The following is a 24,414-nucleotide window of genomic DNA, read 5'->3' as shown; positions in this document are numbered from 1 at the left end:
CCCTTAAATATCCACAGCATGTAAGGATATCTTTAATCCAAGAAGGCATATATGGGTGGCCTTTTCCTGATTAGGCTAAAACACTATGCTCATTCTAAGCCAATAGCATTTCAAATAGTGTCAGATGACCTAATTTTGAATGAATTAAGGGGTGATTTTCCTGCAAAACCCAAGCTGATTGGCTGGCAATACTGTCACTCACTGTTTAGCACTGAAACTTGGTTCATTTCACTGCAGAAGAGGAATTGAGAGCTTTCATTTGGGAAGCTGCTGCTTGTTAGCCTGTTCTAATCTGCTGAAACTGAGAAACCTTTCAGAAGGCAAGAATGTGGCAGAATTCCTTGCTGCACCAGCTTAAGAGAACCGGCAGCCAATTTCCAGGGGTGCTCCATGATTGTAGATCCCAGCTTGGATATTTTATGCTTTGTTGTTTGGAGAGATTATTTTTTGTTCCTTCCTTGAATCATTATCCTCGTTATTCTTTATTAAGCCTGGTTTTGCTAACAATATGGCCATTTTAAGGTGTACTGTGATTTTTTTTTTAATTTTCCAAAATAAAGCATCAGGAAACTTTAAAATGTTGAATGAAAAGAGAAAAATATAGCTACTGGTGAGTATTTGGGGCATAATCTCAGATTTCTGTATTGCATTTTTCAAATGTTTTTCACAACTGTGTATTTTAAGCTGTGTGTGCTTCAATAGAAAGATCAGCCTCTTGCATGAACAAATGTGAATTTGTGATAAGGAATGGATAATTAGGCAAAGGAAGTACTGCCGAATGCTAGGTTTATTTCTGCTGCTAATTTTGCTGTGACGGGGTTTTTAAAGAAGTAAAATGGAATGGGCCCTTTTATCCGGGTATCTGTTACTTCTACTCTTTTGAAAAAAATATGCTTCTTGGGTTGGGGACGAAGAAAATGTGGAACCAGCATTTTTTAACTGATAAAAGCTTATAATGTGTACATTTTTCATCTTGCTACCCTGCTTGATGGCCATTTCATCGTATGAGATATAAGGTGGCTTGGTCAAGTTTTGAAAGAAAAACAAATGTTTGCGTATATTTTAAAGTGCGTACGTGGAAAACGCAAAAATAAAGCTTTATAGGGACGCTTCTGTAGAGACCGTTTTGCCCGAAGCCTTTGTCTCCGAACTGAACATCTGCTCATTTTCTAAACGTGTTGAGCTTTGCCTAAACTGATTCTTTGCAGAAATATTTGCTACAGGGCTGTCTTCCTCTGAAATGGTTTTTATAACTTTGAGTTGTGTGGGCCTGTTTGGATTCAAAATCCCTTTAATAAAAGGCGCCTTTGTCAGCATTCAAAGATGTGTCTAGTTGCTGTAACTACATGCCCACAGTTTAAATATAATGGAGCAAATTAGAGTCCTTAATAGGCATTTTTTAAAAGCTGCTTGCTTGTGTTTAAACTTGTATTGGAGATTTTTTAAAATAAAACTTCAAGATGGTATTTTGCAAAAGGTTCTACTTTTATTTTGTGACATCTCCAAAGGGAAAAGAAGTTTAATTTGCTTTAACAGGGGTATGTTACAGAAAAGAATCATTTTATTTTACTGTGGCTTTCTCATTTTCACTAAGAAATCAGCAAGACGTGCCTACTGTTTAAGCATTTTTTAAATAGTTCCTTATACTGTGGAAATAGAAATATATCTGACAAAGTAAATTGAAAACTACTCGACGATTCTGTTCCTGTAGAGTTGTACTGTAATCAACAGTTCAGCTATAAGACCAGGCCACTTACACAGTAAATGCTGCTACAGAATGATCTTGGGGGGGGGGGGGGGGATCCCAAGTTGCAAGCTTAGCATTATGTATTCTAATGGAGGCTATTCATATAGATGAGGGGAGGGAGCCTAAGCATTCCAAGCATACTTCCCTTTGGAAGACACAGCTTCCCACCTGTCTCAGTCCCCTCCTCCCCAGATGCTTCTGAGCACTGGGGACCCTCAGGAACACAATGTGATGGGAAAGAAGTTGTGCATTCTACTCTGATCCACCTAAGCAGAAGTACCTTCAGTTTTCATGAGTTGCATTTAGCCTACATTTGCAATTTTACATGAAGCAATTATTTTAAAACATTAGCAGAAAATCTACAGAAATGCACCTTCTTGATGAATGGCAATGTCATTAACATTGAAAAGTATATTCAGTTCACTTTGCCTGCTTTACAGTTCTTGGAAGGATGAGAAAGTTGTGATTTTAAGGTTTTTCAAAGAACATTGGTGGCCAAGAACAGGGCAGTGCAGGATCTCGTGTGAATGATAAGTTTTAATACTGGACCTAGGGATTTTTAGGCTTTGAAAAAACGTAGACTGAAACAAATTTGCCTCCAATATAAAATGCTGTAGTAGTTTAAGTGACACTAACATTGTATGATAGGTGGTATTTTTCACAGGACCTTTTTCTTAGGGAAAGCTATGTACAGGAATCAGTTTCAGGTTGTCTGTGAAACACCGGGCAAAACAAAAAGCATGCTCAAAGACATTTGGAATAAATGGAACTTAGTTCTGACACCCCACCCACACAACCGTTTTGAAAATAAAAGGTTTAATCCAGCCACTGTCAAGCGCTTTTAGACTGAGTGAATTTTATTGGAAATGTTTTGGCTGCAAGTCAGCCATAGTTGTATATTTTAAGTCCCATTGATTAAACTTTGGCTTCATATTATAGAATACTTAACAAATAGAACTGTATCAACCTGAATTGTTGGTGTATTGACCCATCTATAGCCTATTATGCATATGGCTTGTGTTGGAAAACAGCTAAATGTGGTATTCTTGTTGCTACTTGGAAACAGATGTTAATAATCTGACAGGAAAAAAATGGGTGGATTTTATAACAGGTGGCCTAATTTGGGGTGCATTGTTTAACGATTACTAGATTTATCTTCATGCCAACCTTAAGCTTTAGGCATTTATAGTAATTATATTGAAATTTTCTAATCTGTTATTAAAATGGTTGCATTTAAGCTTTTTTTTTTTTAAAGAGAAAACTAATTCCATAATTTATGGTTGCTTACATTTTCAAATGTTTTGTAAATGTTGAAACTTGGTTTCCAGTATATTCACCGAAACTGTCAGATCAAATCAATATATGCAGATACTGAGATAAGTGTATGAAATGATTATTTTCAAATAGTGTATAATGGTTAAGGATAGATTCCACAACTACAGGATAATTTAGTCAATATCTGGAAGAAGAATTTGTGTGAATCTACCTATGGTATGGTGTTTGCTGGTTATTGCGGTTGAGTAATTTAAAAAGCCCTCTCTTATACTGAGGAAATGCCTTGTGTTTATATACAGAAAATGGTTTAGGAACTCATTTGCTTTAAGAACTGGGATGCTCCCTGCCATTTTCAAAAGTTATTCTCTCACCTTAATCATGATTAAGTTAGTGACAGTGGATGCTGCTGCTAGGTACCAGTGTGCTGACCATGGTTAATACATATTAGGGTTTGTTTCCATGCCTGATTATGAGTGAGTCATGGGTTAATGTCCATTCAGGGTTATACTGGTATCGTACTAGAGGATGGGGAACAGTCCCACGAGACAGGGTATGCTACTGCATGGCCCACTCCAGTCTTTTCAGCAGTTCCCAAACGACCTTTCCTTCATCTTTTATGCATTTTTGTTTCGACTAAGTTTCTTTCTCTCCTGTCTTTATTGTTCTGTGAAGCTTGTTAGTGTTCTGTAGCTAGCTTGCACAATTTGGATACAAAACAAAGGTGTTCCTTGTAATGTGCAAAGTTTTGGGACACGTATTTCCTGGATTAAGCCAAGCAATTGCCCGTTGAAGCTCCATCCTGGCAAAGCAAAGTAAAACTCAAGCCTGTTAATCACATCCATTATGTATGAAATTAAGTTTTACAAAGGTGGGGCATAAAAAGTAATGGATTTTCTCAGTAGTTAGGACAACAAAAGACTCTTAAAGCCCAGGATCAGGAGATAACATTTGCCTATTCTGAATTCTGGTTCTCATTTCATTGTAAGATATCCCTGTCTAAACAAGTGAGAAGGGTGGTTCTCACATCCTGGAGGCAGCACTCTTAGAACAGCAGCCAGGTTGCTGACAACGATTGTCCATGTTGATCATCTTGCCTATGAAACAGCATTTCCTTCCTTTTCAATGCAATGATTGTGACTGCTCGTTACCTGTCTTATGAAAATCACTGAAGGACTCTGGGAGTGATGGCTTACTAGAACATGGCCTCCCTGCCATATTGCCCACTATTGCAAGGTGGGAACAGTTTTGGAAACGTAGCCTTGGTGATGGACTGCAGTAGCAGATCTAGATTTGAGGCCAGTAGCCCTCAGGAGAGCAGTGAGATTTCTTCAGGACTCAAAAGCATGCAAAATCTTGTTCTCTAGGCACTGCTGGACTCAAATGAAGATGGGGACACAATCCCCTTAAGTCAATTGGGAATGGCCAGTGCTTACCTAGCTACTATGGCAGGGGTGGTCATGCTGGCAGGGGCTCGTGGTAATTGTAACCCATGGACATCTGCAGAGCCAATTTTGGCCACCCCTGCCAAATTACGTGCAGGTACAAAAATAAAAATTATCTAATTTTGTCAGTGTGCAGTACAAATAGCTGATTTTCTGTTTCTTGTCACTTCGGTTATTTTTTTGCTAAATATTGACCTTTCTGGTCATGCACGCCTGCTAAATTAATAAATAAAAACTGCAGCAAAATTATCTCTGTATCAATACAGTGCCTTTGTATTGATAATGAGTGCCCTCTGCTGTTGAAACACGAGTCTTCATTAATGAGGAAATGTTCTAAAGTTAGCTAAAAGCTGTGCTGACGTTGAAAACCTTGGCGTAGCATGAGATGATTCTCTCAAAGAAGACACAGGCTTCCTTGACTGAAACCCCAACCCATGCTTATAAAATGTGGCCAGGAGAACAGAGGTTATAATTTAACTTGAATGAAAATTAAGTTCAATTGGCATGCATATCCCAGCACCACTTTTCTGGCGCAACTGAGTTGTTGCCATTGCTTTCCATCGGAATAAAATACATCCCTGCTAAATCATTTCCTCTAATGCAGGGGTAGTCAACCTGTGGTCCTCCAGATGTTCATGGACTACAATTCCCGTGAGCCCCTGCCAGCAGTTGCTCATGGGAATTGTAGTCCATGGACATCTGGAGGACCACAGGTTGACTACCCGTGCTCTAATGGCTGAAACTGGACCTGATGTTGAAAACCCAGTGGGGTTCAGTCTCCTATAAGTTGTACTGGTTTCTCTCCTCCTGAGAATTTGTATACTATGCAGCAGGTTTGAAGAATTTAACTTTCTTCTGGCTCACTTTGATTTTATATTTAGGAAAATTTTGCCTGCCTTTTCCTTCTTACAGTTCACAAAGATGTGCAAGACCAATGGCTTGTCAGAAGACATTATATGGAACTGCAAAACGCTACTCAGAGAGAGGGTAGTAGTGATGAAACTTATGAACAAATGTGAAGAGATCTCAAACCGACTGACCAAGCAAGTGACAAAGATCACTGGAGACAGTGGAGGTGGATGGAACATAGAGCAGCCTTCCATTTTGAATAAGAGGTCGGTAGAATTACTCTTGGGGAGATGCTTGCTATGATTTGGCTTGTCCAAGTCTAAATAAGGACATAAGAATATACCAGACGACTATTAGACATATTTTTTTATTTGGAACGCCGCTGAAGCTGGTTATTTTCATCTTGGCTGTAAATAAGGAATTAGACAACACCTAGCATATCAGCTTCATGCTTCTTCTTGAGAGGTAGCCCATGGGGCATCAGGTATTAAATAGTGGCTAATAATTCTATATACACAAACACCCCTTTTTAAAGATATTTGTGCGAAAATGTGGAGCCTTGTAACCTCTGTGGCCTGCTGCCATGGAAAAGCAGACAACAGCGGAGTGGACTGAGCTCTGGGCTTGATCTGTGCTGCCTGTTCATATACGATGTGACAATGGCCTGGATTCCTTGCTGCTGGGCATGGACTTAAAGGGCTTGGGATACTTTGTATTCCAGTCCTTTAAGTCACCGCGCTGCCGCCCAGCTGGTTGGCAGGTATGGAGATCAGGAGGCAAGTTCTGGCTACGGCCAGAGTGCACTTCCCACACTGCTATGATACTACCTTCTGGTCACCTCTGTGGAGGGTGAGGATTTAAATGACTGGAATGCCATTGCTGCTGCCTATCACATTGGTATTGGCAGCTGGGCATTCTGGCCACGGTTGCCCCCTCCCTACTTCTGCTGCCCTGGGGCAGTACCCTTGACTAGAAGCCTAGCAGGACTGTTGCTTACTCCTCTCTCCAGTAACTCTTGGTTCCTCCATCATGCCATTTAACGCAGATTTTATTGTAGAAAAACAGGATAGTTGTATTGTGGTCTCTGCTATTGCATAGAGGTGTGTTTTAGTTTTAAGCTGGTACACTCTTATGGTTATAGCAGCCAGTTTAATATGGTCTCATTTTTCAGCATGGAGCTTAAGCCATATCAGAAGATTGGTTTGAATTGGCTAGCACTGTTATATAAACATTCACTGAATGGTATTCTTGCTGATGAAATGGTAAGTTGAAACACTTTTAAAGGATAATATTATGACCTCCTTTAACGGTATAGAGTTACCGAAGCAAGTTTAATGTGTTTAAGTAGCTATTATAGAGCAGAATGTAATATGCTGCTTTGAATATTGTTCCTTTATACTCCCTGTTTTTCAATGTAAATTTAGCCTATACGGTTTATTTATTCAAAATATATGCATAGTCTACCTTTCCGTTAGCCAAAAGGGGCTTACAGTCATGACCACATCAGAAAAAAAATATTAACTTCACAAAACTCAAAGATGACAGTTCTGTCAATTGCTGGACAAACAGTTTAAGTCCTACCTAGGAGAGGATCCTACCTCATTTTTTAAAGGAGGCCCTTTAAAAGAGGGCCTTTAATGAAAGTCCTTTAGAGTTCAAGCCTGTGGGCTGCCTTTTAAAGACTGCCATAGTGATGGGTCTGCAATTTCTCAAGCCCAGGAATAAACACAACATGTCACAAAGTTTGTGTTTGGGAATGGGGAGGGAAGGACTGAAAGGAATCAGAATTAGGAGCTCAGTTAAACAATGAGCAACTAATCCCCTACACCACTACTGTTAAAGTAGTTGTGTGGGTTTTTTTCCTTTAAAAATTCCTATTCTTACCTAGGGTTTAGGAAAAACAATTCAAGCCATTGCATTCCTTGCATACCTTTACCAGGAGGGTGATGTAGGCCCGCATTTGATTGTAGTGCCAGCATCAACAATTGGTAAGTAAAGAATTTCATCATGATAAGCTCTGAAAAAAGAAAACCACGATTCTTTGCATGCATATCCTGTCCTTCCTGCCAAGAACTCGGAACTCCTAGAGTAGAATCATAGAGTTGGAAGAAGCCATACAGGCCTTCTAGTCCAGCTCCCTGCTCAATGCACAATCAGCTTGAATCATCTATGATAAGTGTGTTTGAGAGAGAGAATGAATGTGTTTGACTCAAGTTGTTTACCCAGTTTGCTTCATGGCTGAGAAGGGTTTTGGTTCCAGGTCTCCTTCAGATTTGTCTTCTCCATTGTCTGTAATGTCTTGGTTAGCATCAGAATAATCTAGATTTGTAGTGAAGTGAAAGCAAGTTACTCTAATAGTGACCTGTCCATACACGTGTAGAATCTTTTCCATAACCATTTGAAATGTCTGGTTTTTAATAGATAACTGGATACGAGAAATTAATCTCTGGTGTCCTGATCTACAAATCTTATTTTATTATGGTAAGTGGGGTTTTTTTGTATCAGGATAAAATATTTCTGAAAATACAATGTGTTCACTTGCAAATATAGCAAAACAAAATGACAGTAATGCTTATGAGAATTTTAAAACATGTTCATGATGCAATTTGTTTAAAATAAGTACATTATATGCTTGAACAAATAAAATCATATAAATGTTAAAGTGTTATAATCCAACCTTTCTTTAGACAGAGATAACTAACCCAGACTCTTGTCAATCTTGGAAAAACAGTTTGAAATATAAATTAATACTGATAACCAGTTTCTACTAATTGGTAAAGTTTCACATTGGGTGTTAACCAAAGTTTCGGTTTCATAATTAACTCCCCCACTTTTGTAACCATGCTCATGTTAGACGGTTTGCCAATACTGTATTTTAATATTTTTATTTTAATTGTAGTGTACAATAATAGCTTTTCCATAGATCTTGCTTCCCAAATACTTCAGTCAGATATTCTATGTTATTAACTGACAGAACTGGCAGAACTCTAACTCAACTTAGGATAAAATCTTGCTATTTTCTTTCCAGGTTGAACTTTAAAAATCATGGGAACACGTTCTACATAAACTAAAGGATCAGTTTTACTACAGCAGACTGAATCCATTAACAGGTTGCAAAAGAAAAGGGGTCCCTAAAGCGGGTTTTCCCATTTTTCCTGTACATAGACTGCTGTGCATTATGCTATTAATCACTGCCTCGAACTGACTCTCCTATAACAGAACTAAAATATAAGAATATTAATTATAAAAAATCAGTTGCTCGACATTGAGAACTTCTACAGAAGTGAGAGTCCCTTTCCTACTGATAAATCCTTCCCCAAAATAAATCAACCTGCTTTTACAGACTGTACTGTACACACAGTCCCTATAACGGAAATAATAACGGATGTGATGCCTGTTTTCCCGCCTCAGGGAGAGTGCCAGTAGATGGTGCACAGGGGTGGCGGTGGTGCCAGGGCAGCAAGGCCCAGCACTGAGGCCTGCTCATTGCTCTGGTGCCTCCGCCAGTCTTCCGAGGCTGATCCTGCCTTCTGGAGAGCCTTGGAAGACTGTTAGAGACGGCAGCGGCAAGTGGGCCTCAGTGCTGGGGCTCGCTGCTCTGTTTCCACCTCTGCCAGTCTTCTGAGCCTGCTCCCACCCTCTGGAGAGGAGGAGCAGCATCCGAAGACTGGTGGAGACAGCACCAGCATGGGGGCCCCAACTGTGGAGGCTGGGGCAGCCTTGGTGGCACAGGCCAGCCAAGCAGCAGAGGTGGCAGCCACAGAGGCTGGGCCAGCGATGGAGGCTGGCCCAGCCGAGGCACCACAAAAGCCCCAATGATAAGGAAAGAAAGGGAATGGGGAGTGTGGGAGTCTGGGTGCGTGTGTCTGAGAGGGGGGGAGGGACCAGGGGCAAAGTTGGGCAAGTGATAGGGAAGGGAGGAGTGGGCAAGGGACAAGGATTCTCACCCTTCTGGGGATGTTCCACATGAGGGGCAAGAATCCTTGTCAATAGGTTTTTTTTACTTTTGTTATAACACACACTATTTAATCTTTATTCAATCTCCAAAAAAGCATACACTGGGATTCACTGGATCGGTGAAAACCAGGTTTGGCAGGTTAATCGTAATAGTTCTGTTCTTTGTGCTTGACAAGTTCATTCATCACAGTATTTTGGAATACTTGCCCTGATTCTCTTCCCTCCTGGTGTTTATCATCAGACCTCATCTGGTCTTCGTAGGGCTTTTGTTCTTGCTAGAATGGATGGCCATTCAACGGGGGTTATGAGAGGCTGCTTTTTGTGTCTTTCCTACTATGACAGAATTTCTTCTTGTTCCCTTGCTAAAATAGATACAGCTTTTCATATTTTATTGGAATGTCCTCTAGATTATAACTTGATGTCATTTTATCCTAGCATGGTTGGTGAATTTATATCACCCTAATCCAGGGAGGGTAGTTCCATTCCTAATCTCAGACCAAAAATCCTAATCTGATTTTGAATGTCACAATTATTTTTACTCCTTTTGACTTTTGGAAAATACATAGGGAGTATAAATGAAATTTCAGATTGTTATGCCCTTGAAGCATGAGCCATTGAGCTGTTACTGGAAAAAAGAAAGGGAAAAAACAACATATGGGGCTGGATTTAACACCCCAAGTCTGAGTTGACTTTCTTTTCTCAATTTTTTTACCATTGAGAAGTCCCTGAAACATTGTTCAGGCTTTGAGAAACCTTGGAAGTAGTGTGATCATGCGGAATATGGTTGGGAAGCATAGCTGTGGACACAGCCATCTGGAGCCCCCCTCCCTTCCCACCCCTCCAAGGTCATTTTGGGAATGGGTGTGTGGACATGACCATATATGTCCACACCTGATAAATGTGTGATTTTTTTTTTTAATCTCATTTGGGAAACCCTTCCAGGGCTATCAAGAACCCCCCCCCTCCCAGGGTTTCACAAAACCCTGATTGAGAAATCCTGCCCTATTTGAACAGATTTCCCTCTTCCATCTCCCTCTCTGAATTACTTTTGGGAGAGTCCTCCCAGGAGCAATATTTCAAAAGCGTTTGGGGTTGCCTTGGGAGACAGGGAAATTGCACTTCTGTGCACAGAGGGAAACAATCCAAACCTTACATTAGTAAGAGAGTATGTACAATATATATTCTGTTATTACACAAACTCATATCTGTATTGGTATAAAAAAAACACACCATCTCACACAATAATTGCAAGAAAATCTTTATATCCATCTTATTATTTTCCCATATCCCAAATTTGACCTGGCTTAAACAAAACAATATTTTCCATTTGTTAGAACTGCATCGTAATCAAACAGGTTTAACTTAAATATATAGTAGCACAGTTTTTTAAAGGTATCCTTGCTCAGCTGTTCATTCATAATATTTTTCTTTCCCCATTTCCCCTTCCCCCTCAAAAGGAATAAGATGCAGCATTTACAACCTCAGATGTAAGGCCCAGAGAGTATGTAACTGACCCAGAGTCATCCAACCAGCTTCCGTGGCAGAGTGGGAATTTGAACCTGGATCTCCTGGATCTGGCATTCTCATTTTGAAATGTGATTAACACAATATTCAGTTTAAAAGAATATGTGTATTATAAGCATGCACCGTTTATTAGGATCACTTGTTAATTTTTCTTACCGATTACCAATTGATTTTCAAAGCCTATACTTAAGGATGTGGGTACATATAAAATCATATGTTTAGACACACTATAAATAAATGAATGTGAACCATTAAAGGCTAAATAATAGCACTGATTTTTGTTAATAGCATGTAAAAACTTTTTTAAAGCATTAAAGTGGAAATTTAAGTAAAGGCCTTTTAAAATTAAAAGAGAAGCTTGTGAAACAAAGGGGAGGAGAAGTCCATAGAGCAGCTAAGAAAGCCCTTCTGCAGGTTTCCGGGATTCAGATTTTCCTGGGGTTTTCTGTAGTAAATGTCACGTGGCCCCCCTCTGAGCATGAACTGAAACTTGCTCCAGGTTCCATCTGCCTTCTCTCTAATGTGTTAGTATATTCAGGGTTAATGAAAGCTCAGATTAAAAGCTGTGAAGTTAATACTGTGAGTTAATACTATAGCAAGTGAGACACGGGCTCTTATCTGTATATCAAGAGATACACAGGAAGAAAAGAAAATGGAGAGAACTAACCAACCACCTGCATGTCAGTCCCCACTGAAGGACCACACTAGAAGGCCTTGCTCTCCTAGTATTACTCATGTGGTGATGCCTACAATGTGTGTTTCTGGTGTTGCCAGCATCTATTAATAGGCTACATTTCAGAGGTGCAGCTGTTAGCAGTCCTGGCGGGTGCTGCATTTCTACCGCTCTTCACTCAGCCTACTGTGTATGGTGAGACCTGTTCTACACCACGGGAAATGAGTAGGGAAAGGGCATTGTTCCAGCTGTGTTGGTCTGTTGCGACTTCAGCACCTCTTCCTATATTCCTATCGCTTTCTGGTGCCTTCTTAAAGGCTTCTTCATTTTCTCCTAGGTTCTCAAGATGATAGAAAGCACCTCCGAATGGATATCCATAACAACGTTGTTGATTTTAATGTGATTGTAACCACGTAAGTACATGTATTTTGTGGTGTGTGGCTGCTCTCTGTTTATCAAGGAGCAGATGGGAACATTGGAAAGGAGCATCTCTCTCTTTGCATGGAATCCAGTTCCAAACACTCTGTCTCATTCTGCTGTGGCTAACAAAGGAAACAAGTGGAAATAAGTTTGATTATCGATGGTGGAGATCACTGGGGTTTTTGAGGGGTGTGTGAATCTTTAAAGGGCGAGGATCTGTTATTTTATCGTTGGTTTTAGTTGGTTGTTGTAAACTGCATTGAACCAAGAGGAGAAATGGGGGGTAAGCATATTTTCATAGAAGAAGAAGAAGAGTTGGTTCTTATATGCCGCTTTTCTCTACCCGAAGGAGTCTCAAAGCGGCTTACGGTAGCCTTCCCTTTCCTCTCCCCACAACAGACACCCTGTGAGGGAGGTGAGGCTGAGAGAGCCCTGATATTACTGAAGAAGAGTTGGTTCTTATATGCTGCTTTTCTCTACCCAAAGGAGTCTCAAAGCGGCTTACATTCGCCTTCCCTTTCCTCTCCCCACAACAGACACCCTGTAAGGGAGGTAAGGCTGAGAAAGGCCTGATATTTCTGAAGAAGAAGAATTGGTTCTTATATGCCACTTTTCTCTAGCCGAAGGAGTCTCAAAGCGGCTTACATTTACCTTCCCTTTCATCTCCCCACAACAGACATCTTGTGAGGTAGGTAATGCTGAGAAAGGCCTGATATTACTGCTCGGTCAGAAAAGCTTTCTTCAGGTAGTGAAGTATAAAAACCAACTCTTCCTCTTCTATCCTGTCACTGTGAACTCTTGAAGATGCGTGGGACCAGCGTTTGTGGCTATTTTCATTCCATTTACTAGCATGTGGCTCTAATGTGGTTTAGGCAACTGTTGCCTTGAGAAAAGGATCAGGTGAAAGGCACCTGTGTAGAAAATGTGTCCCTGTGTTACAGCCATTGATTCTGCTAATCCTTGTCAGAACATACTGTTGCTATTTTTTTTTAAGTGCATGCTAATAGTTGTTCTTTTATTTATTATTTTTTTTCTTCTATTTTGGTAGGTACAACAGCGCGATTAGCAGTGCAGAAGACCGTAGCCTGTTTCGGCGGATGAAACTCCATTATGCCATCTTTGATGAAGGTCATATGTTAAAAAATATGGGTTCTGTCCGCTATCAGCATCTGATGACGATTAATGTAAGCAGTTGACCCTCTTCTTCTCAGCCCTTCTCCCTCTATGACTTAGGCTTTATGAACTCTTGCTGTTTAAAGGGTTTTTTAAAGTTCTTGAAAGAACGAGCAAAGACATTGTGTCACAGTATTGCTTGTCACTTGGAGAGCTGCTTGCTTGCAAGTGTTACATTAATAATTGAGGAAGAAAAGTTAACCTTGTAGCCTGAATACTGTGGAAGTCTGTAGTTTAAATAGGGAGTTGAGTAGTTAGCTATAGGTGGTTTGAATCTTTGACTTTTGAATGGTTTTGTCTGTTATATGCTGCTGTTTTTTTGACCATTTTATCTGAAATAGAAGTTCTGCCACATGTATGTCCCATTCAGAAGCACTATATTCCTGTTATCTTGCCATTTTCTTCTCTGATTCCCTAGACTCAAATTCAGTAGTGCATTTGAGACCCAAGATTTTTGAGGTATAAGGTTTCAGCAGTCAGAACTTCCTTCAGTCTGACAAAAGGACGTTGATTTTCAAAAGCTTCTATCCTGAAAAATTTATTGGTCTCTAAGGTGCTCCCGAACTTGAATCTAAGTCTTCTTCTGTAGCCCAACATGACTTATGTAAATCTCCCTGATTTACATAAGGGTAGACAGACTGTCCCAAAAAACAGCTCAGAGATTTTCTTACCACAGCATCTGATAAGAGGATTCAATCAGTGAGATGCCGCTTGTGGGTTGGATCCAGGCTAAACTGGCAGCTTCCACCAAGTCCCTCTTCCTGCTGCAGGACCTCCCTTCCCACAATGCCTCAGGGTCCCCTTTCCTCTTTGCACAGCATTTCATGGGGATCAGTGGGCTGCAGTGGGAAGAGAGAGGCTTAAGAGTTCTGTTGGTGGGAAATTGAGTCTGGATCCAACCCCATGTTGCAGTGCCATTTTCAGGAGTTGTGTTGTTGTTTTTTAATGAGTGATTTCATTCTATAAACTCCTTTTTTGCTTTTTATTATAAAAAATACTAGGCACAGTATCGTTTGCTACTGACAGGAACTCCAGTTCAAAACAATCTCCTAGAACTTATGTCACTCCTGAATTTTGTCATGCCACATATGTTCAGTAGTAGCACCAGTGAAGTTAGGAGGATGTTCTCTTCTAAACCAGTAAGTATACATTTAGTTTTGTTATTGTTGAGAAGTCTAAATTCATGTATGGTCTCTTAACGAAAACTGTTCTATACCACATCCTCAGACCAGCAAAGATATATTTCAGAAAGGATTTCATGATTCAAATGGCAAACCTAGTTATTCCATTTTTGATTAGCAATAGCTCTTCGTTTGGATACTGAGCGTATTTTAGCACTAAACACTTACTGAAACAAGGTGTAAAACTAACACAGATTTTAACATACGCTGCTTGCAACTTCTACAGGAAGTTCACTTGATATTTTTTAAATGCTTTTCTTTAGAAAGCAGCTGAGGAACATAGTATATATGAAAAAGAGAGAATTACACATGCCAAGCAGATAATGAAACCATTCATCCTGCGAAGAGTTAAAGAGGAGGTATGTCTCTGTATTTTAACCTGTGCGGGTCTGCAGGGCTAATAATAGTTCAGACACATGTTCATTTGAATAGGATTTATTTACTGAATAAATTTGCATCCCCACTTTTTAACCTGTTAGAGCCCGCAACCTGCTTCAGGAAGGGTTGTGCTAGGCTCCAGATGTAAGCTTCAACTTAGTGCAAAATTTTGCTTTGGCCCAGGTCCTTAAACAGCTACCCCCCAAAAAGGATATCATTGAGTTGTGTGAAATGTCTGAGAAACAGGAGCAGCTATATCAAGACCTCTTCAACTATTTTAAAAGGTCTATTGACAGTCAAGGTATGGAACTCTGTTTCGTCTTCCCTTTTTATCACTCGTGGTATCAAAACTGAAAAGCTAAACTCACTTTAAAAAATCTTGTACAGAACTGATTAATTTAGTACTTGGATTTTATATTGTGCCCCTTGTTTTGCTTCTGTTTATAGAAAAGAGTTCAGAAATGGGCAATGTCATGATGCAGCTAAGAAAAATGGCTAATCATCCACTTTTGCACCGTCAGTATTATACACCTGAGAAACTTAAAGAGATGTCGAAACTCATGCTCAAGGTAAGCTGTTAGGTTAAATAATGCAGCAATTCCTGGTGTATTTTAATTCTGTTAGTCAGGAATAGGCTTGGGGGCATACAGTATACCTGCTGTTCATCTGTCAGTCCAGTATTAAGTGTCCTAAAACCTTTAGGTGTGTAACATAAAAATCTGCCTTTAGAAAATAATTCTTAAGAATAAAGGGTTTGCAGATTTGGTGCCCAACAGTCGTCTTCTGATTTAGAAAATGAGTAAATGAGTTTGTTCATTGAAGTTACTGAATATTTATGTCTTGTTTCTGATATACTGAATCTGGATAATTTTACTAAAAAAAACTTACTCACTCCCCCCCCAGGTCAATGGCTTATAAAAGTTAGCACTCCAAGCTAAAGTAGAGGTATTATATCAGATGGGTAGACATGTTAGTCAGCAGTAGCAGAAGTCTAGTACCACCTTGAAAGACCAACACAGTTTTCCACGGTATAAGCCAGGGGTAGTCAAACTGTTTGACTACCCCTGGTATAAGCCTTCATGAGTCAGAACTCAGATTTGATTCAGTGTTCCGAGACATTACAGTGAAGGATGGTCTATAATTTGAATGAATGAATGAATGAATGAATGAATGAATGAATGAATGAATGAATGAATGAATGAATGAATGAATGAATGAATGAATGAATGAATGAATGAATGAATGAATGAATGAATGAATGAATGAATGAATGAATGAATGAATGAATGAATGAATGAATGAATGAATGAATGAATGAATGAAGCTTATACTCTGAAAACCTACATTGGTCATCAGCAATACTTTAAGTCCACTAGCACCTTGATCTGTCAAGGGTTTCAAACAATTCCTGAAGAGTTCAGTGTCCTAATACAAACCAGTTTGGGCTCAATGTTCTTGTAGCCGTATGTCCGGATATTGTACGATATGACGTTCTTGGTCCTTGCTTACTTGTTTGCGTTTGCTTTTGTTTGTAAGGAACCCACACACTGTGAGGCAAATCCTGATCTGATATTTGAAGACATGTCTGTGATGACAGATTACGAGCTACATTTGCTTTGCAAACAATATGCAAATATCAGTGACTTCAAATTAGAGATGGATCTGATTTTGGATTCTGGAAAATTTAGAATGCTGGGACACATGCTTTCGGACTTTAAAGAAAAGGTTTGTTCTACAAATTCACTTTCATCCCACAAGTAATACTCCTTACATGTAAAACACCTGTTCTGTACTGCCTTCCACTGCTATAGAAGCCCATCGAAAACTAGCTCAGTATGTTGACACTTGGGTGTGGGAAGTTGTGTTTGTCTATGAAGATAAGGTGTAACGGACCAATAATGCTACTCAAGCTTAACAGAATAGGATCCTGCAGTCTCTGTCAGTCACATATGAAATTCCCTTGCATTCTTTACCCTCTAAAGGTAAAGGTATCCCCTGTGCAAGCACAGAGTCATGTGTGACCCTTGGGGTGACGCCCTCTAGCATTTTCATGGCAGACTCAATACGGGGTGGTTTGCCAGTGCCTTCCCCAGTCATTACCGTTTACCCCCCAGCAAGCTGGGTACTCATTTTACCGACCTCAGAAGGATGGAAGGCTGAATCGACCTTGAGCCGGCTGCTGGGATTGAACTCCCAGCCTCATGGGCAGAGCTTTCAGATTGCATGTCTGTTGCACTCACTCTGCACCACAAGAGGCTCTTTCTTTACCCTCTACTCATTGCCATAAACCTAATTTAAATTTTAAATGGTTGTTCCTGTCCTTGGAATCACTCACCTTAGGGTTGCAAGACTGAACTGCCAGATTAGGTTCCTTGGAGTGAATAAGAGGCATATTCTAAAAATAAAAGGGGGGGGGGAGGATCATATATTATTAGGCTATGCTCTAATTGTTTACTGTAACATGCCTTAATTTGAAATGCAACAGCTGGTTTAAAAAGATAGATCTTTTCTTTTAACAAAACATTATTTGCATTTCAGGTTTAAGTATATGACTACAAAACTATTAAATCTATTTAAGTGGATAAGTATTAGTCAGATTTTGATTTACAGCCAGCCCCAAATATCAGTCAAACTTATTTGCTGACATTTTTTCTCATATTGCAGTTTTGTAGGTGTTTCTCATGTCTTTCTGGAGTTTAATTCTGCAGTATTTTTCTTCTTTGTTACGTTGTACTAAGCAGTACAGCATTCCCTGGCACTTGAGCCTGTTGTTGAGTAATATTCCTTGGCATTTGTATAGCGCTCAGTATGAATGAGAGAATTCTCTCCCCCCCACACACACACACACAAACACCCCAAGTCTGAGTTGACTTTCTTTTCCAAATATCTGAACCACACATCCAGATAGCATGTGTATAAAAATCCAGCTCTTCGCTTTGGTTTACGCCAGGGGTAGTCAAACTGCGGCCCTCCAGATGTCCATGGACTACAATTCCCATGAGGCTCTCCCAGCGAATGCTGGCAGGGGCTCATGGGAATTGTAGTCCATGGACATCTGGAGGGCCGCAGTTTTGACTACCCATGGTTTACGCGTTTGTGACTTTTGTTCTTTCCTTCTTTAGGGTGATAGAGTTGTACTATTTAGCCAGTTTACTATGATGCTTGACATTCTGGAAGTTTTTCTAAAACAACAGCAATTCCGATATCTTAGGCTGGATGGGAAGACACAGATTTCTGACAGGTAGGTAAAACCTGGGTGATGAACTCAAACAACTTCATTAAGCCTGAGTTTGGCCTGCTTGCCTGCCTCCCTCTGAGTATCTGTTGATATTTATTGGGTATTAAGAGAAGGAAGCTTACAGCAGTTCAGGTTCTCTGTGTCCCAAAAAAATTGAAGCACTCTTCTTAATCATTACATTACTATATTATATTAAACGTTCCATGTGAAACCCTTTAGCTGCCATGTTACGGTTTCATTCGCAGGGCATCTCTGTATAGTTGAGAAAGAATTTAAATAATATGCTCCAGTTCATAAGTTCGTGTAGTTTGAGCAATCTCAGGTGCAGTTTTTTTCCCACTTTTCAGTAATACACAGAATTAAACATTTATAAAGGATAATGAGTTTATAAACAATAGCCAGCTTGGTGTAGTGGTTAGGAGCACCAACTTCTAATCTGGCAAGCTGGGTTTGATTCCTTGCTCCCCCACATGCAGCTAGCTGGGTGGCCTTGAGCTCATCACAGCGCGGATAAAGCTGTTCTGACTGAGCAATAATATCAGGGCTCTCTTGGCCTCACCTACCTCACAGGGGAGAGGAAAGGAAAGACGATTGTAAGCTGCCTTGAGACTCCTTCTAGTGGAGAAAAGCAGCATATAAGAATCAACTCTTCTTCAATCGAGAGTACACAGAAAGCTGCTCTATGTAAATATTAAAGGTAATAGAAGGAATTTTCTGGCAGTGGATAATAGTGATCGCTACTGGTATTGATAAGGAGATTAGATGAATTCATACAGACAGTCTACTAAATGGCTATTTGTTATGTCTAAAGGGATAGGCCTCAGCATAGGCCTTGGTTTCCATGTCCTGTATGTTGACCCTCCAGGTCAGTGGGTGGGCCAACTGTAAATGGGATGTAGGCCAAGATCCACTGGACTAATCCATGAAACGTCTGCCTTCTGCTAGATCATTTTTACGTGCAGTCACTGTTGTAGTTGGCATGTAGACTCTCATATATGTATCAGCCCAAACCGTGAGGGGGACAAAAGAGATCTGTGTGTTGATTACTTGTCCATACTTATCTTTTTTTGTAGGATACATCTGATTGATGAGTTCAATTCGGATATGGGTATCTTTGTCTTCTTGCTTTCAACTAAAGCTGGAGGACTTGGGATTAACCTGACTTCAGCTAATGTGGTGATTCTTCATGACATAGACTGCAATCCTTATAATGACAAACAGGCAGAAGACAGGTGTCACAGAGTAGGACAAACCAGGTAGGTTTTTGTTGTTGTCGGCAGATGTCAGCAGTTGCATATAACGGAGGTCTTGTGTTGCTTACAATGATTGCAGTGACCATAGAATTTTAAACTGGAGAGATGATCCATTTCTCAGTAGTAGTAGCTTTTGATGCTAGTGGTAAACTGTGTCAGAGTTACGTGTATTGTTTGACTAGACTGGGGTAGTCAAACTGCGGCCCTCCAGATGTCCATGGACTACAATTCCCAGGAGCCCCCTGCCAGCATTTGCTGGCAGGGGGCTCCTGGGAATTGTAGTCCATGGACATCTGGAGGGCCGCAGTTTGACTACTCCTGGACTAGAGTAGCTAAGTCTGCAGCATTGGATTTGTGCTGACTCATTCACACATGCAAGTGTCAAGACTTGATGTCAAGTCTTCCAGCAACCAGCATGGATATTGCCTTCAAAAATCCCAGCACAGACTCAGGGTGCCTATATGCATCTCTGCCAACGTTGTCTCCCATTGTGTACAGTGTTGTTTAGTTCACAGTACCAAGAACCACAATAATAGATACTTTAAGTACTCAGCAGAATACACGTTAACTTCACAATGAAAATGTACAGTCTTCATTATTTATTATCTAGCAATGTGAGTTTAACTGGAAATAGTGTGTTCTGATGGTTAAACCAAGTATGTTGGTTTTTCAGAATTATACAAATAGGATTTTTGTTTCTTTGTTTTTAAGAGAAGTAACAGTTATAAGACTCATCAGTAAAGGAACAATAGAGGAATCCATGCTCAAAATCAGTCAGCAGAAGTTAAAACTAGAACAAGATATGACGGCAGCAGATGCAGGTATGTTCTCACAAGACGTTCTTCTAAAGAAACGAAATTGGGAAAGGCAAGCACGGGTCCTTGGTGTATGGGGAAAGAAAAACTTGATGTACGTTGTGCCCAGAAATTACTGGGGGGGTGGGGACCAGTTCAAATAATTACTGGTATATTTATAAAATGACAAAACATGGAACAGAATCTACAATTCAAGTTAAAGTTCATCCAGCTAGTGTTAATCAACACGTTGTGGTTTGATATCAAACTCAATGGACTCAGGAAGTCCAAAACTCAATTCTAAAGGAGATATAATAAAAGACAGGGATTTAGTGGAGAAGAAAGATACACAGTTGTTCCTTGGACCTGCTGTTTAGCTCTGTGGACAGTTGCTTGAAACCACCACACCATGTGGGTCCACCATGTTGGCCTTAAATGTATCAGTTACGGTAGGCACTCTCTGTTTCCAGTGGTGTGCCGTTCTTTCTACAGGTGAGTATCTGCATGTATAAGCAGCTAAAATATAGCGTCTTGCTGTTTTGAATTTGAGATAACGACTGTGTATGCAGTCTTGCCTTTGAAGGGTTTCTCCTGGCGGCCCACAGTTCCCAATATCCACATTTTACTCTTAAAAGTAAAATCCAGGTTTGCTTTGCACAGTACTCTTTCATAATAAAACATTCTCAATGAGTGGCTTGCAACCCACGGGTTGGATCAAGCTAGCTTGTTACGCTCCATCTTTACTACCCATCACGCATGGCTTTTGTCCATGCAGGCCCAATGATGCCTAGCATAACCTTTTTGGATTCTGCTGCATCTGTTTTCAAAATGGCCACTAGGAAGGTTGGTTGGATCCAGCGCTATTTCTTTGCCACAGCCCAAAGAGCCCAGCTGCTAGGTTTGAGCTTCCCAAGTAGTATTGAGGCTGATATTTCTCAAACAGCAGCATCCCATGCTTGTCTAGTAAGCACTGCTTGCTGAAAGCATCTTCTGATATAAAGGTAAAGGGGGACCGGCCCGATGCCTTGCCGGTCCCCAGCCACAGAAAGGTTGGGGACCACTGTGCTATAGGATCAATCAAAGTTATAGGAGCAATTTCAACCTGTGCTGTTTTCAGAATTGCTTTAAACTATAAACTGTTGCATAAAATCTCACTCTTTCAACTCTAATGGATTCTTTTTTCATTTGCAGGAGAAGAAGGGGCCATCCCAGCAGATATAGCAACATTATTAAAAGCATCATTAAAACTCTGAAGCTGAACATTGTAGATATTTTTTTTTATTTGAAGAAAAAATACAAAATGTGGTGCTTCAAGCAGTTTTTATGTTATGACAATACATTTGTATGGACATTTATAACTTTTTGTAATTTCCTTGTTGTATTGCTCATGGCATAGAATCCCCCCCCCCCCCGCTGGTACTCAAAGTAAAATATGGAGATGCCACAAAAAATGTAGTGCATAAAATGCCACTTAAGCTATATTATCAAGGCAGTTTTAAAATGGGGACCCTAGTTTTAATTAAACTGCTAATGCTTAAAATTGTTCCATATTTTTGTAATTATTTCTACCTCCAAATATATATATAGAAGCTGTCTATTTCACTGGATGTGTGGTTTTTTTACATGTGCCTTATTTGAAATGCCCGTTTATGTCTCTGCTTGTTTTTATTTTGAAGTACTGTAATGTTTTGTATGAAACTGTTCGCACAATAAAAAATGAAACCTTCACAGTTTGCAGCTTGCTAGCTGGGCATTTGAAATTCTTGGAACGACAGGGGAGTTGACTACTGACTTGGAAAATGCAATGAAAGAAAACAGGACCAAAGCACTATCCCCCCCCCTTTTTTTTTTTTTTACGAGAGGGAGAAGGGCTGGTATCTTTCATGCCAAAACTGCATGTGGCAAACAATGCCTGGATACTGCCAAACTCTGCATCTTCTTCCTGCCACTCTGCTATTTTCGTTTTGTTTCTTTCACAACCTACAGGGACCTATTATTAAAGCACATGAGAATTGCAAGAAACATCATTTTCTGGCTCCATATCTATTTTCTGCCAAGAGGTGCTAAGCCCTGTCAGCACACCCATCCCCCATGCCATAAAGCCACTTGGAAACAAAAATCATAGCCTTTGCAAATTGCCTTTTCATTCAACATGTTAGCATGCCACTGAGAGCCTTCTTTATTTATTCTGTTTATTTATAATCCAGCTAATCTCTCTCTCTGGCCAGTTCTTTCTTTGGAAAGCTTTCAGAGACTGATGAAGTATTTATTTTTAAGTTCTTTATTATTCTGTATAATTGACTCTGTCCCCTCAGTTCCTTTGTAATTGTCAGTTTAGAATAAAAGATATATTTTTATTGTAGATAGTGGACCTTGGTTGTACATATTTTGGTCTCTAGCTTTATAGACAGATGTTCCCAAGCCCTGTAGCCCCTTTTACAATACCATTTCCAAGATGGTAGAGGTCTGTGTGGTACAGAGAACCACTACCAAAGTTGTAAAGTATTTAAAAGAAAACTGTTTACAACCATAGTTTTATAGCACAGCAGCAGATTGAGCAAGAAATCCCCCCCCCCCAAAACAAGTGGATAGAAATGTAAACCCTTTTGCCCCTTTCACTAAACATGCCCTATCAGATGTTAAAATATAGGACTGGATCCTTTGCTTAAGGAGGTACAGCGTTCTACAGAATCCCATTTCCTTAAAGCCCTTTTTCATGGCCAATAGCTGTTTACCTTAGACTCTAGGTAAGAGATCTGCCTCCCTTGATGGATTCAGGGCAAAAGAGACCTTCCTTATTCACTTGAGTTATCACCTCCCTTTTCGCTACCCTCAGGTCACACTGAGAGCCACTTAATGGGAGAATCACTAGGAATTCCTTCCTGAAAATTATACCTAGAAGCTGTCTAGTCTGAAGTCCTCCAAACCTCTATCCCTGCTTGGAGAAGCATTGACCATTCAATTATCTTTAGCAAGGCCGATGTGCATTTGTATAAAGGTGAGCTGATATGAGCCTGCAAAAGCCAGCTCCTCCTGTCCAGAGAAACACTGCTGCCCAAATGCTCTATTCAGATCTACAGCAAAAATGCATTCCTTCACCCATAGTAATACAGGTGGAATAGACATTTCTCCCAGAAACACACATACTCTGGGGAAGTGAAACTTGGTTAAACTTGCCCTCCGACAAAGCTGCTAGGGCATTACATTTTGGTTCTGCATCTCTAGAATATCACAAAACACTATTTGGATCAAATATCCTAAACAAACCTTACTAGAGCCATAAAACAAAATCAGAGTCCAGTGGCACCTTTAAGACCGACAAAGATTTATTCAAGGCGTGAGCTTTTGAGGGCAAGCACTCTTCCTCAGTCTGACCAAAACAGCTACCCACTTCCTCAGACTTGCACTTGAAAGCTCACACCTTGAATAAATCTTTGTTGGTCTTAAAGGTGCCCCTGGACTCTGACTTTGTTTTATTGTGCTGCTTCAGACCAACACAGCTGCCCAGTTGAATAGATCAGAACCATTTGTGTTTTCTGCTAATCTCTGTAAAAGGATTGCTCCCTGGGCAGGTATGATCTTGATGGGTTCACAAGCAGAAACTTTGGAAGCAGCAGAGATGCAGGAGCCAATCACCAGGTGGGTTCTGCCTCACCTCAGTCTCACTGAGCCTACCTGGATGGAGTGGGTGTCCAGTGCTGGAATCTGACACCAGGAGATGGAATGGGTATGAGGGGGGAGAGGCATTATTTTGCTATGGTTCTCTCAACCAACCGTTTGCCTCGGCCCACAGGTTTTCACGTATAGCCCCGCAATACATGCAGCCATACCGGAAGTTCTTCATAAATACCTGCCTGCTAAATGGATGGCTGGTTAAAATAGGAGTCTGACTTCAAAAAGTATTGAGAATCACTGTAGCCCACTTAATAGTGTCATATCTTTGTCTCCCACAAGATGGCAGCATTAAAACAAAGTGAAGTAAATGAGATCCTGCTGCTATTTTATACTCCAATCCAGCTTGGGTTTTGAAAATGTAGGTGGGTTATGACTAATACTAACACAGTTCAGGCTGCTATTTAGACATTTCATGTTTGATTTGGTTCACCCAGATATCGTAAAGCAGGGGTAGTCAACCTGTGGTCCTCCAGATGTTCTTGGACTGCAGTTCCCATGAGCCCCTGCCAGCGTTTGCTGGCAGGGGCTCATGGGAATTGTAGTCCATGAACATCTGGAGGACCACAGGTTGACTACCCCTGTCCTAAAGGACTACCTTAGTATACTTTTTTAAAAACAGTGGCTTCTAATAAGAAGAAATGGGTTTGATTCCCCACTCCTCCACAAGCAGCCAGATGGGTGATCTTGGACCAGGTACAGTTCTCTCAGAGCTCCCAGCCTCACCAACATCACAGGTGTCTGTTATGGGGAGAAGATAGATAGGCAGTTGTAAGTATCCGTGAGACACCTTCTGTTAGTAAAAAGTGGGGTACAACAAAGGGAGCTGGTTTTATAC

At 40.4% G+C, this 24,414-nt stretch overlaps 1 protein-coding gene across 3 annotated transcripts in view; it reads left to right on the top strand.

Annotated features, from left to right (window-relative positions):
* The window catches only part of SMARCAD1 (SNF2 related chromatin remodeling ATPase with DExD box 1), a 46,807-nt gene extending 25,175 nt beyond the window's left edge, over window positions 1-21,632 (top strand). For 2 of the 3 annotated variants that reach the window (XM_077300869.1, XM_077300868.1), the window contains exons 10-24: window positions 5,377-5,579; window positions 6,485-6,575; window positions 7,202-7,301; window positions 7,735-7,794; window positions 11,805-11,880; window positions 12,936-13,071; window positions 14,062-14,199; window positions 14,505-14,600; window positions 14,803-14,920; window positions 15,067-15,188; window positions 16,156-16,344; window positions 17,742-17,860; window positions 18,931-19,113; window positions 19,822-19,931; window positions 21,096-21,632. In XM_077300869.1, coding sequence (XP_077156984.1) covers window positions 5,377-5,579; window positions 6,485-6,575; window positions 7,202-7,301; window positions 7,735-7,794; window positions 11,805-11,880; window positions 12,936-13,071; window positions 14,062-14,199; window positions 14,505-14,600; window positions 14,803-14,920; window positions 15,067-15,188; window positions 16,156-16,344; window positions 17,742-17,860; window positions 18,931-19,113; window positions 19,822-19,931; window positions 21,096-21,157 — 1,803 coding nt within the window. In that variant the 3' untranslated portion in view covers window positions 21,158-21,632. Of the gene's footprint in view, window positions 1-65; window positions 611-5,376; window positions 5,580-6,484; window positions 6,576-7,201; window positions 7,302-7,734; window positions 7,795-11,804; window positions 11,881-12,935; window positions 13,072-14,061; window positions 14,200-14,504; window positions 14,601-14,802; window positions 14,921-15,066; window positions 15,189-16,155; window positions 16,345-17,741; window positions 17,861-18,930; window positions 19,114-19,821; window positions 19,932-21,095 lie in introns of those variants that run through there. The other variant, XM_077300870.1, reaches the window with a different exon arrangement.
* The last annotated feature ends 2,782 nt before the right edge of the window (window positions 21,633-24,414 follow it).

Source organism: Paroedura picta, chromosome 10 (assembly GCF_049243985.1).
Source record: "Paroedura picta isolate Pp20150507F chromosome 10, Ppicta_v3.0, whole genome shotgun sequence".
NCBI lineage: Eukaryota > Metazoa > Chordata > Lepidosauria > Squamata > Gekkonidae > Paroedura > Paroedura picta.
Note: the sequence above shows the minus strand (reverse complement) of the source record. Positions and strands in the feature narration are given on the sequence as shown.